We start from the raw sequence: 13,484 nt of genomic DNA, 5'->3' as shown, positions 1-13,484 counted from the left end.
GCATGATTCCCTTTATCATTATGAAGTGTCCCTCAGTATCTTTCTTTACCTTTTTTATTTTGAAGTCTATTTTGTCTAATATTAGTACCGCTACTTTTCTCTGAATGCCATTTACTTGAAATGTCATTTCCCACCCTTCCACTTTGAGTCTATATTTGTCTCTGGAGCTGAGATGTGTCTCTTGGAGGCAACATATGGTCGGGTTTTGTTTTTTGATACATTCTGCAACTCTGCGCCTTTTTATTGGTGAGTTCAGTCCATTTACATTTATGGTGATTGTTGAAATATGAGATCTTCTTATAGCCATTTGATCTTTTGCTTTCTGTTAGCTCAGTGTTTCCATTGCTTCCTTGTCCTTGTGTTTCTGTTTTCTTTATTTCGGTTGGCTTTTGTGAGTTTTGGCTTTGGTCCTTCTTGTTTTATATTATATACTTCAGTTCTGAATCTTTGGTGTGTGGTTACCATTATGAATATAAAAAGGATAGTTATATATATATACAGTCATCCATTTTCTTCTGCGTGTGCCTTATCTCCTTTCCCCTTTGTAAATTTGGATCTTTGAATCCTCCCCTTTTCAGTCATTGTTATCTCAATTTGTCCCTATGTATGCTAAACATTCATTACTATCTTGCTATAGCAATTCTCTTATTATTATTTAAGCTTATAATGCTCTGTTCTTAGTAAGGGTTGCACTCCTCTGCTTCTATTTGCCTAATAGTCGCTTTACTCCTAATTATGTATTTTTTGTTTTGTTTTTTTATTTTGTTTTAGATGAGCTGACACCTTTCAGTATTTCCTGTAGTGCAGGCCTCGTAGTGGAGAATTCTCTCAATGTTTGTATGTCTGCAAAGGTCTTAATTTCTCCTTCATATCTAAAGGAGAGCTTAGCTAGATACATTATTCTAGACTGGTAGTTCCTTTCACTTAATAGTTTAAATATTTGATTCCATTCCTTTCTGGCTTATAAGGTTTGAACTGAGAAGTCTGATAATAATCTAATGGTTTTTCCTTTATAAGTTACTGTCTTCTTTTCCCTGGCTGCTCTGAGAATTCTGTCTTTGTTGTTGATTTTTGATAACTTTAATACAATGTGTCTTGGTGAAGGCCTTTTTGGGTTGAAATAATTGGGTGTTCTGTTGACTTCTTGAATTCCAACCTCCAGCTCATTCAAAAAACAAACAAACAAACAAAAAACCCCATACAGCTAGAAAGTTAACCCAATATCAAATTTATCCACAGAAAAATAAAAAGAATTTTGTTAATCCTTTACTTACAGTAGTTCACAATTCCCTACGTAGTCTTTAAACACTCTATTTCTCTATTCTTCTGGAGCCAATCAGGTAGGATTGAAACTTGTGATTATACAGGTTGTGCATAGCACAAAAGAGGCAGGTGGTACCTTTTTTTTTAAAAAAAAAAAATAAGGGATCCCTTTTTAAAAAATTAATTAGTTATCATACAGTAAAATTATATTTTTCTTTTTGGTGTACAGTTCTATGAATTTAAACACCTATATAGATTTATGTAACTACCATCACAATCAAGATACCTAACTGTTCCCTCAGCCCCCAAACTCTCTTGTGCCATCCCTTTTTAGTCACAGCTTTCCCTAACCACTAATCCCTGGCAACCATTGATCTGTTCTCCATTATAGTTCTGTCTTTTTGAGAATATCATATAAGTGAACTCATACAGTATGTAACTTTTGAAGGCTCGCTTCTTTAACTCAGCATTAGCTCTCTGAAGTTGATGCAAATGGTTATATGCATCAATAGTTTGTTCCTCTTTATCGCCGAGTAATCTTCCACTATACAGCTGTACCACAGCTTGTTTATCCATTCACTTGTTGATGGACATTTTGTTTCCAGTTTTTGACTGTCACAAATAAAGTTGTTATGAACATTCATGTACAGGTTTTTATGTACACATAGTTTTCATTTCTCTAAGGTAAATAAATACCCAAGAGTGGTATCATTGGTCATATGGTAAAGTGTACGTTTAACTTTATAAGAAACTGCCAAACTGTTTTCCAGAGTGGCTGTATTGACTATTTTACGTTTCCACCAGCAGTGAATGAAAATTCTAGTTTTTCCACACCCTTATCAGCACTTGATATTGTCAGTATTTTTAAATTAAACTTTATACTTTAAGATAATTATAGATTCACATGCCTTTGTAGAAACGTATGGGGAGAGATCACTTGTATTCTCTCCCCACTTTCTCCAATGGTAACATCTTACGAAACTATAGTTCAGTTTCACAACCAGATTATTGGTATGAACACAGTAAAGATACGGAAAGATACAAAACATTTCCGCCACCACAAGGATCCCTCTTGTTGCCCTTTTACTGTCACCCTGACTTTGCCTCCTGCCTCTATTTCCTCTTTTATGCTTGGCAACCACTAATCTGTTCTTAATTTCTATATTGTCATTTCAAGAAAGTTATATAAATGGAATCATGCAATCCATTTGGGATTGGCTTTTTTCAGCATCTTGATACTCTGAAGATTCATCTAGGCTGTTGTGTGTATCTATAGTTTATTCCTTTTCATTGCCAAATAGTATTCCATTATATGTATGTATCACTGTTTGTTTAAACATTCACCCTCAAAAGACATCTGGATTGTTTGCAGCTTTTGGCTATGAGCATTTTCATGCAGGTTAGTGAACACAGTCTTCATTTTTCTGGGATGAATGTCCAGGAGTACAGTAGTTACATATTTAGCTTTTTAAGAAACTGCCAAGCTGTTTTCCAGAGTGGTTGTATTATTTTTGCATTCCTACCAGCAATCTATGAATGATCTAGTTGCTCTGCATCCTCACTAACATTTGGTGTTGTCACTACTTTTTATTTTAACCAGTTTGATAGATGTGTAGTGAGATCTCATTGTGGTTTCAGTTTGCATTTCCCTAATGGCTATTGATATTTAATATATTTTCATATGTGAATTTTCCATCTATACATTTTAATGATTGTCTCTTCTTGTTTTTTGCTCATGGTCTAATTGAATTGTTCACATTTTTACTGTTGAGTTTTGAGAGTTATTTATATATTTTAAATACTAGTCCTTTCTCTTCTGTGTTTTGCAAATATTTTCTCCCTGTCTGTAGCCTGTCTTTTCATCCTCTTAACAAAGTATTTAATGAGCAAAATTTTTTGTTTTGAGGAAGTCAGGTTTTTAGTATTTCTTATTTTAGCCATTCTAAGAGGATTATAGTGTTCTCTCATCAGGGTTTTCATTTGCATTTTCCTCATGGCTAATGAGGATGAACATCTTTTCATTTTCTTATTTGCTATCCTCATATCCTCTTTGGTGAAGTACCTATTCAAGTCATTTGCCCATTTTTTAATTAGAATTTTTGTTTTCTTAGTATCAATTTTTGAGAACTCTATATATTTTGGATACAGTTTTTTTTTGTCAGATATGTGATTTGCAAATATTTTCTCTCAGTCTGTTGCTTATTTTTTTTATTCTCTTGACAATACCTTTGGCAGAGCAAAAGTTTTAATTTTGATGAAGTCTAATGTATCAATTTGTTTCTTTTATTGATTGTGCTTTTTCTATCATATGTAAGACCTAACCCTCAGGTCACAAAGATTTTTTCCTATATTTTCTTCTAAAAGTCTTATATTTTTATGTTTTACATTAAGATCTATTTTAAGTTGTATGAATAATGAAATAATTTGTAGTGTAAATAATGTGAAAGTTTTACTTATATTTGAATAGGTAGTACCTAACGACTTCATAAATTTCTTCAAATGAAATAAAATACTACGTGGTGGAGACCTTATTAAGAAGATGCCAGATCTGCCCTACAGTAGAATTCCAATTTATAAATATTAAAGAAAATATAAAATCATCATTAGAGAAACACCATAGTAATAATTGTTGTACATAAAATCCACTAACAGGTATTAAAATTAGTGAGTGAAAGTTTGTAAAGCATGTAATGGGATTTGCATAGTTTCAAATTATTTTCCTCAAGATATTTATTAATTACTCCACTACTTTACAGAAGGAGAATGTGGAAAAAAACACCTGAACCAAGTGTTCAATGCTTGATCATCACCAGTAGTAAGACATTTGGAGATCACAAATCCTATGATATGATGCACTAAGAAGGACACATCATTTCTGTAGTATTCTCACCAAAAATGTATAACCTTAGCGTAATCATGAAGAAACCTAAAACAACCCCAAATTGAAGGACATTTAACAAAATAACTGAACATTAATACTCTTCCAAAGTGTCAAAGTCAAAAAAAAAAACAAGTGAAGACTGAAGAATTATCAGCGATTACAGGACTAAGGAAGAATAACAGCTAAATGGAATGTGGGGCTCTGGATAGAATCCTGGAACAGAGAAAAGAAATTAGTGGGAAAACAGATGAGATTCAAATAAAATCTTTAATTTTTAATGTTAATTTCCTGATTCTGATAATTATACTATTGTTACATAAAATGTTAACAGGGAAACTCAGATAAGGGACATGAAAACTCTCTTATTTTTGTAACATTTCTGTAAGTCTAAAATTAGTTCAAAATTTAAAAAGTTTTTAAAGGTGTTGGAAAGTTTGGAAACTTGATTTCCTTCTATTTCTCCATAGCCTAAACTTAACTGAGATTGGACAACTTAGTTCTCAGACTGTTACCAAGTAATTCTTTTACCTTCTCTGTATTGGTAAGTTATTTGAAACCTTACATTTCAAAAGACTCATTCTTCATACTATATGTTGCTTATCAAGAGTAAATAGGGGCTATTCAACATTATACTGGAATTCATAGGCAGCGTGTTAAAGCAAGAAAAGGAAATATAAGTTATAAAGATTGTAAAGGAAGAAATAAAACCTTCGTATTTATAGGTAATTTTTCATGTAGAGAATTCAAAAGAATCTACAGATGAATTAGTAGAATTAGTAAGATTTTATCAAGGTTGCTGGATACAAGGTCAGTATATAAAAATCAATTATGTTTCTATATACCTGCAGGAAAGAGCAAGTGAAAAAAATTTTAAAGATACCATTTACAAAAGCATAATAAATATGAATTCAATTCTAATGAAACTAAGATGTGCAAACCCTTTAAAAAGAAATTATACTACTTAGTAATGTTAATGAAGATCTTAATCGAAAGATAGCATATTCCTAGGTTAGAGCAAAAGATACAGAAATAAAAATTATATGCAGTATAACTCCATTAATATAAAGTTCAAAAGTGGGCTGAACTAAACTATATTGTTTAGAGATATCTATGCTAGTGGTAAAACTATAAAGAAAAGCAAAGAAATTACCACAAAAGTCAAAATAATGAATATCGCTGTGGGAAGAAATGAAGTTGTGGTCAAAGACCTGGGTGGTGGTAACATGGGTGTTTGTTTTGTAAATATTTATTAAATTCAACACCTATTTTAATGCACTTTCTATGTGTATGTTACATTTCTCAATAAAAATGGGGATTACTAAATTAATTATCAAAACTATTACTAAATTAATTACTGAAAAAGTAAGAGAGCGTACTATTGCAGAGATAAATTAGGCCAATGGAACAGAAAAGAGTCACACACACATATGTAAGTTGCATAGTTTATATCAGATGTGTCACTGTAGAAACAGACTTTTTAATTATGTGAAACAATTGAATTCTGGTATGAAAAAACAATTTTTAGAACTCTACCTCACGCCATACACAAGAACCTATTACTGATAGATTAAAGACATAAGTGTAAAAAGTAAAACAATGAAGACTTTTTAGAATAATCTAGGAGAATATCTTCATGATTTTGAAGTAGGAAATGCTTTCTTAAACAAGACACAAAAAAATACTATCCTGAAAGAAAAAGACTGATAAATTGAATTAAGTAGAAGTTAAGGACTTCAGTTCATTCAAAGACACCATAAAAATTGAAAAGCAAACTACAGAATGAGAGAGATTTTGTAACAATATACCCAACAAAGGACAATTTACTCCCACAAATCTGTAAGGGAACAATAAGATTGATCAGCATTATTGGTAATTTGTGAAGTGAAAATTGAAATTAAAATGAGTTACACACTAACTCATGCACATTAAAATTAAAAATCTGACAGTATGATGTGCTAATGCAGATGTGGATAATGGGAACTATCATGCAGTGCTTGTGGGAGGGTAAATGTACAACTATTTGGAAAACAGTTTGGCATTTTCTAGTCAATGCCCCAGCAGTTATGCTTCAGGGTATATTATCTCAAGGAACTTATACATCTATGCACCAGAAGACCTGCGTATAAAAATATTCATAGCAATATTATTCATTATAGCCCCAAACTAGAAACAAAGACAGGAAACCATGCAAGCCTAGAGACAAAAAGGTTGGGGAAGTAGCTGCCTTGAATGTTGATGACTTTTTGGTTCTGGTTCCAGTCTCTGATGAGGCCCAATTGCCCTTTGTACTCTTTTAATAAATTTCTTATTTTGCTTAAGCTAATTTGAGCAGGTTTTCTGTTTCTTGCAGTCAATGGCGCTTTCTTAGAAAAAAATGGGGAAAGGGAACCTGTAAATTACCAAAGACTTCAGAGACATATCAGTCAATATGAAGAACTTATTTGAGTCCTCATGTAAACACAAATATTGTAAAAGAAAGTACATCATATAATAGTAAATAATTTTTTAAAAATTACCCCCAAACCCACTATCTTTCCTTCCTTCCTTCCTTCTTTCCTTCCTTCCTTCCTTCCTTCCTTCCTTCCTTCCTTCCTTCCTTCCTTCCTTCCTTCCTTAAGGTCTTTCATGAGGTTGCAGTCAAGGTGTCAGTCATCTCAAGACTCTGTAGAGCAGTGGTCCCCAATCTTTTTGGCTCCAGGGACTCGTGCTCCTATGAGAATCTAATGCCTGATGATCTGAGGTGGAGCTGAGGTGGTGATGCTAGCGCTGGGGAGTGGCTGCAAATACAGATGAAGCTTTGCTCGCTCACCTGCCACTCACCCCTGCTGTGCGGCTCAGTTCCTAACAGGCCACGGACTGGTACCAGTCTGTGGCCTGGGGGTTGGGGACTCCTGCTATAGAGGTTGGAAGATCAGTTTCCAGGCTCACTCATGTGTTTGCTGGCTGGCCTGGTTTTCTTGCCATATGGGCCTCTCCAGGGGCTGCTTGAGTGTCCTCACAACACGGCAGCTGACAAGACCAACTACATGTGTGAAACCCAATGTAAAATGAAAATGCAGAGCCCCTAGTTCAAAAGTTATTCATAATTTCAAGATGATCAGAGAAGGGAATAAAGACAAGTTTGGAGACTTCTTAGCCCAGGGCTCTATGTAATTGCATCAGTCACACACCCTTGAAGACAACTCTGGCAGCTGGTGACCTGAATGAAAGAGAGTCAGAGAGCAACCAGGACAGAAGCCACAGCCTTCTTGCAACCTCATCTCAAAAGTGATATCCTGTCTTTTTCGTTGTAGCCTATTTATTAGAAGCAAGTTACAAGATCCATTTTCCACTTATGGGGTGGGGATCACGCGAGGACATGAATACCAATTAGCATTGCTGATCATCTTAGAGGACCTCTACCACAACAACCATTAATGAGATAAACAGGAAAATGTGACCATTGCCTGGATATTTGATAATGTTAAAGAACTATTCTTAATTTCTTAGGTGTGATGATAATATTATAATTAAATTAAAAGAAAATCTACAGATGAAATGATTTAATGTATTGGATTCGCTTAAAAATAATATGAAGTGAGAGAGAAGAGGGGGCATAGATGAAACAAGATTTGCCATGAATTAACCATTGTTGAAGCTGGCGACGGATACATAGAAGTTCATTATACTCTATTTTTGTATATATTTGAACTTTTCCATAAAAAGGGAGCCTTTCCTGTCTATGACGATAAATCAGCTCACTGGACTCATAACAGAATTCAGATGAGCACACTGGTATGATGTAAGTTGAGGCTCTCTAGGCAGAAGCTATGGGTCTGAGAATCAAAGGATGACACCATGCATATTAATTCATTTGCTTCAAAATTTCCTAATTCTCGTGGTGCTTTTTAGAAAAGAAAGTATTGAAGAAAGAGCTGAAGGAAGAGATGACAGTGATTAGCATACGGAAGATAGACCAACTTGGAGTCAAGTCAGTTATGTGTAATTCTTGCCTTGCTCCCCAGCTTTATCTCCAGTCCTGGAGAATTACCAGGGCCTTCTTGTACTAGGCTGGGGATGGGAGAAGTGCAGCTTCTGAGCTGTTAGAATTAGAGGTCTTATTGCTGTGATCTTTGCTTTCCATAATTAGCATGAAGACCTCACAGTGAAAGGTGTGTAAGTCTATGATTTAGAACTGAGATTTAAAAGCACGTGGTATAATAGGAAAAGATGCTAGGAATCGAAGGAGATAATAAAAGGTACTAACTAAAGGCTGAATGCCAAGGGATACTGTAACCATACTTAGTTGGATATATAGAACCTTTTCATTTTAAATATTATTTATAGTTTTTATTTAAGGTGCTTTTAAAAGACAGGCTACCTTTTCTTACTTTAATTATCTTGCTTTTCAGGACTGACATTTAGTTTGCTGGCAAGGCAACTGATTCCTCCTTTCAATATCTCGTATGCAGCTTTCTGTTCTTCAGTAATTTACGTGATTTTTGGATCATGTCATCAGATGTCCATTGGTGAGTTTAGTACTGGAAACACAGAAAGTGAATGAAGTCCCCACCTCAATTATTTACTTAGTGCTAAGGAACCCTAATTAAAGCTACGGTTAAGGTGGAAAGGAAAGAGACAAAAGATGAACACTCTCTCCATAGGGTTAGTGTTCAGACTTTAGAAATTAAAGACTTCTAGTGTATCATTATTAATGTCACCAGATAAACAGGCCAGCCAGCTGTTTCTCAAAGAAATTAAAGGACAGAAGTACTTTCCTTAGTGAAATTACCACACATTGGAATCTAACTGCCCTCAACCAGGAAGATTCAGTAACAATTATGCCAGTACTTCTAGAGTGGATCCATCTTTCAGCTGGACCCATAATAACCAAATTCTGTGGGCCTGATGTATAATAATCATGTCAGTTTATTAATTTACAATGAGAAAAGGCTGCCATAGTAATCAAAGCACTCAAATCCACAGGACGAATGCTTTTTTCCCCCAGACTCAAAAGTCCACATACTACTTAATAATTAGAAATGATTGTTACACGAACGACAGTAGTTAAAAGTCATATAATTAGTACATTTAGTTCACCTGAGTGAACCTGCATAGAAATCAAATCACAAAATGCCCCAATGTGTTGGGGGGGAATTGCCACCATTCACTCCATGAAGTGGCTTTTCCTGGGCTTCCCCACACAACTGACACTGATCATTCTGACCGACACACTCTTTCTCCAGATGTTTTTGTATATTCGGTCTGGTTATCATCCCATTCTTCAAGATGTGGAATGCTAGTCTGCCTTTTTAATCACATATCTTTACTAAAATCCAGTATGTGTTGATTTTACATTTGAACATTGAAAGAACAATTTTATTTCCATATTTCCAAGTTCCTGGAGCATACCACAATTATTTCCAAATACTGATAATAAGGACTATTAGAGTTTTGTTTCTGTTAGGTAGTTTATTTTATTTTATTTATCTATTTTTTCTGTTAGGTAATTTAAAAGTAAGATTTGCCTTTGCTCCTATGTTGATCTGAGAAATAAATGAAATTATATTTGAAACAGGTTTAGCTCAGTGTCATTTTGTACCTGGTAAATCCTTCATTCGTGTTAGGTATTATTTTTCTTATTATTGTTATTGATTAGCTTTGTTTTCTGATACTTTCACCACCATCTTTCTTTCCACAATCTTTAAGAATAGACACAGCAGCTGAACCTGATACACATTTCCAGTTAATTTCTCTTTGAATCCCACTCCATATGCCCATAATGAAAGAGGTTAATACCTAGACCACCAAGATCTAAATTCTGTGGATTGATCATAGTTTCTGGACCCAGAGTTTTTTTTATTGCTCTTTCTTACTTCTCAATAGCCACTTTAAAATGAGAAAAGTTCTTCAGATCAAGAACAAAACAACATTAGTTCATGCCTTGATTTTGTCTATATCTGTCAGTTTCCCTGGACTTAAAACTTCATCTTCTGCCTAAATATCTTCTTTCATAGGTCCTTTCTTCCTTGTGAGTGCTCTGATGATTGATGTCCTGACATTGTACCCATTCAATAGTGGCCACCTGATAATGGGAACTTTCATCAAAGATGACTTTTCTAACCCCTTCTTCTATGCAGCCTATAACAAATCCTTGAGTGCAGTGGCAGCCACAACGTTTTTGACTGGAATTATTCAGGTAAGACCTGAGTCTCTGAACCTCTGAAGAAGAAATAAATAAACAAAAGAGCTCCAAATAGACCCATTTAATAGCTCCTGTTATCCATTATGATATAATGGAACTTTAGTGATTTATTTTTAGAAAACTTGCGGAATGTGTGGATAGGCTCTTTCCTCAGTGACAAAACTTATCCTTTGTCAGAAATCATCCACAATTGATTTAAGATGACATACCGAACATTCTGACCAGTCCCTTCTCTAAGACTAAAGAAGAGTCCTAGGAACTATGTTTAGTGTTTGACTCATGATTTCATGTTTTTAAATTTTTTCTTTATCTGTTTTTAACAAGAGTAACATCATTAGGCTCACATACTACATTTGGGGTTACTAGGCTTTAGAGTCAGACCTGGAATCCTTTTTCTGCAATGACAGAACCATAGCTTAAGGACAATAATATCAATGACCTATTAAAATATCAAACTTATTTTAGGCAGTGTCTTTAATTTTTCTGAGAGTCTACTATCTAAAGCTTCACCTGCTGAACTAAAGTTACATATTCCAGATTTATTTCTCTTTTCAACTAACCCACTTTCTAGCTAATTATCACTGATCTCTCCTGGGGTAATCTTTCATTAGATAAGGATTTTTGGAAGCCTACAAATGCAGGCTATCATGGTGGGCTGACCCCAGCCCTGACATTTGCCAGCTATATTAACATACTTAATTATCTTACTTTTGTGGATTTTAGTTTACTCATGTGTAAAATAAGAATAATAATATTTGTTTTGTAGTGTTCTTGTAAGGATTAAGTGGAAAAAATGCATGTAAAACACTCAGCCCAGATCCTGTCACTTAGTAAGCATCAATAAATTATAATCACTGGGTACAAAGAAATGAATTTGGTACTTTAACAGAAACATAATCTTTTGCCAAATTTGAGAAGTTTTCATCTATCATTCATCTATTTATATATATATATATTTCCTGTAGTTAAAAAATTTAATCTTGTAGGAGAAGACAAAATAACAGGCAATAAGTCAGTAAGCTGTTAATTATCCAAGTGGCCTTGGGCATGTTCTGTCTCCTTCTGTGAGCCTCAGTTTTTTTATTTAGTAAAGGAGGAGACATTCCATTTCCAGAACATTCCATTTTCCCTGTTTCTTCTGCTAAATACAATTTAAAACTTTATATATAGAAGACTCTGAAAGGTGGAGAGAAGAAGGCAAACTGGCTTGGCACCTTAGGACACAAAGTACAACACAGTGGTGAGTTCTCTGGGTTTTCTTTTTGCCTCATATAGTTCAATCTTGGTGCTGAAGAAGCCAGAAACCCAAAATGCAGACAGATGCAGACCAAAGAAAAGTCCCAACAAAAGTCTGCAGTTTATAGCCACAGGACCAGGAAAGGCTAGCAAGACTGAAACATTTATACAATAACCAGACAAACACCAAGACAAAACAGAACTGTGGTGTCACCACCATTTATGCCTGCAAAAGCCAAGTAGGGAGCCTAGATTTTCATCTTCAAGTAGCTATAATGAGGTACTCACCCACCCACAACTGGGGTTTGACAGAGAAGAAGAAAAGAACAAATAGAGAGTTAGGACTTCCATTCCCACTGAGCAGTAATGAGACAACCTTCCTACTCTTTGCTGGAGTGGTGTCAGAGAAGGCCCAGTGAAGAGCAGGTCTTTCATCACTACACGGCAGTAATAAGAACAACCTCCCTCTGCTGTAGTGTCATTGGAGGCCATGTGGGAAAAAGTAAAGGCATTCCTGTCTCTCCCAGCCTAGGGGGATCCAGAACTCCCACCCATGCCCAGCAAAATAAAGAGTCCCTGCTGCCTTAGGTGTCAGTGGAGGCTGAGAGGAGAACCTGGACTTCTACTCCTACCAGGCAATAACAAGTTGGTACCCTCTCCTTCCCCTTCCAGCATTTTGTCAAAATAAGCTAGCTAAGACAGAAGGTTTAACTAAGATCCAGAGTCTCATAGCATAGTACCCAAAATGTATGATTGAACCGAAAATCACTTGTTATACCAAGAACCAGAAAAATCTCAACTTGAGTAAAAAAAATACAATAAAAAAATTCCAACACTGAGATGATAGTAATGTTAGAATTATCTGGAAAGATTTTAAAGTAACCATTCTAAAAAATGTTTCAGCAAGCAATTATGAATGTGCTTGAAACACGTGAAGAATATTCTGTTCTCAGCAAATAAATAGAAAATGTAAAGAAGAACCAAAATGGAAATTTTAAAACTGAAAAAAATACAATAACCAAAATTAAAAATTTAAAGGATGGGCTCAACACAGAATAGAGGAGACAGAGGAAAAAATCAATGAACTTGAAGAAAGAACAATAGAAATTACCCAATCTGAACAACAGAGAGAAAATTGACTGAAAAAAATTAACAGAGCCTCAGGGACAAAAGATCTAGCATTTGTGTAATAAGAGTCCAGAAAGAGAGGAGAAAAAAGATGAGGCTAAATTACTTGAAGAAATAATAGATGAAAACTTCCCAAATTTGGCAAAATATCTAATGCTACAGATTCAAATTATAGTCAAACTTCGGAAAACTAAAGACAATGAAAAAAAAAAATATTGAAAGCAATGAGAGAAACACTTTACCTACAGAGGGAAAACAATAACAGCAGATTTCTTATTAGAAACCATGGAGGCCAGAAGGAAGTGGCACAATATTTTTTGTTCACTGAAAGAAGAGTTGCCAATCCAAAATCATATGCCCAATGAAAATATCCTTCAAAAATGAAAGGAAAGTCAAGACATTCTCAGAAAACTAAGATAATTTGTCATAAACAAACTAAGAGAATTTGTCATAAACAAACCTACCCTAAAAGAATGGCTGAAGGAAGTTCTCTAAAAAGAAAGGAAATGATAAAAGAAGGAATCTTGAAACATCAGGAAGGAAAAAAGAATAATGGAAAGAGTAAAAATATTGTTAAGTATGATAGATTTTTCTTGTCCTTTTGGGTTTTCTAAATTATGTTTGATGGTTGAAGCAAAGTTATAATGCTGTCTGATATGATTCAAAATGTATATAGAAGAAATATTGAAAACAATTCTTTTGTAAACAAACATAAAGAGAAGTAAAGTTTCTATACTTTGCTTCAATTGGTAAAATGTCAACACCAGTAGACTAATAAGTTATGTATATATA

General features: G+C 34.5%; 1 protein-coding gene across 1 annotated transcript in view; it reads left to right on the top strand.

Annotated features, from left to right (window-relative positions):
- SLC26A8 (solute carrier family 26 member 8) overlaps nt 1-13,484 on the top strand; it is a 74,747-nt gene that overhangs the window by 10,754 nt on the left and 50,509 nt on the right. The window contains exons 3-4 of the mRNA XM_011373557.2: nt 8,536-8,652; nt 10,141-10,322. Of these exons, the coding sequence (XP_011371859.2) occupies nt 8,536-8,652; nt 10,141-10,322 (299 nt within the window). The remainder of the gene's footprint in view (nt 1-8,535; nt 8,653-10,140; nt 10,323-13,484) is intronic.

Source organism: Pteropus vampyrus, unplaced genomic scaffold, assembly GCF_000151845.1.
Source record: "Pteropus vampyrus isolate Shadow unplaced genomic scaffold, Pvam_2.0 Scaffold225, whole genome shotgun sequence".
In the NCBI taxonomy this organism is placed as follows: Eukaryota; Metazoa; Chordata; class Mammalia; order Chiroptera; family Pteropodidae; genus Pteropus; species Pteropus vampyrus.
The sequence above is the reverse complement of the archived record's forward strand: the minus strand, read 5'-3'. Positions and strand labels throughout refer to the sequence as shown.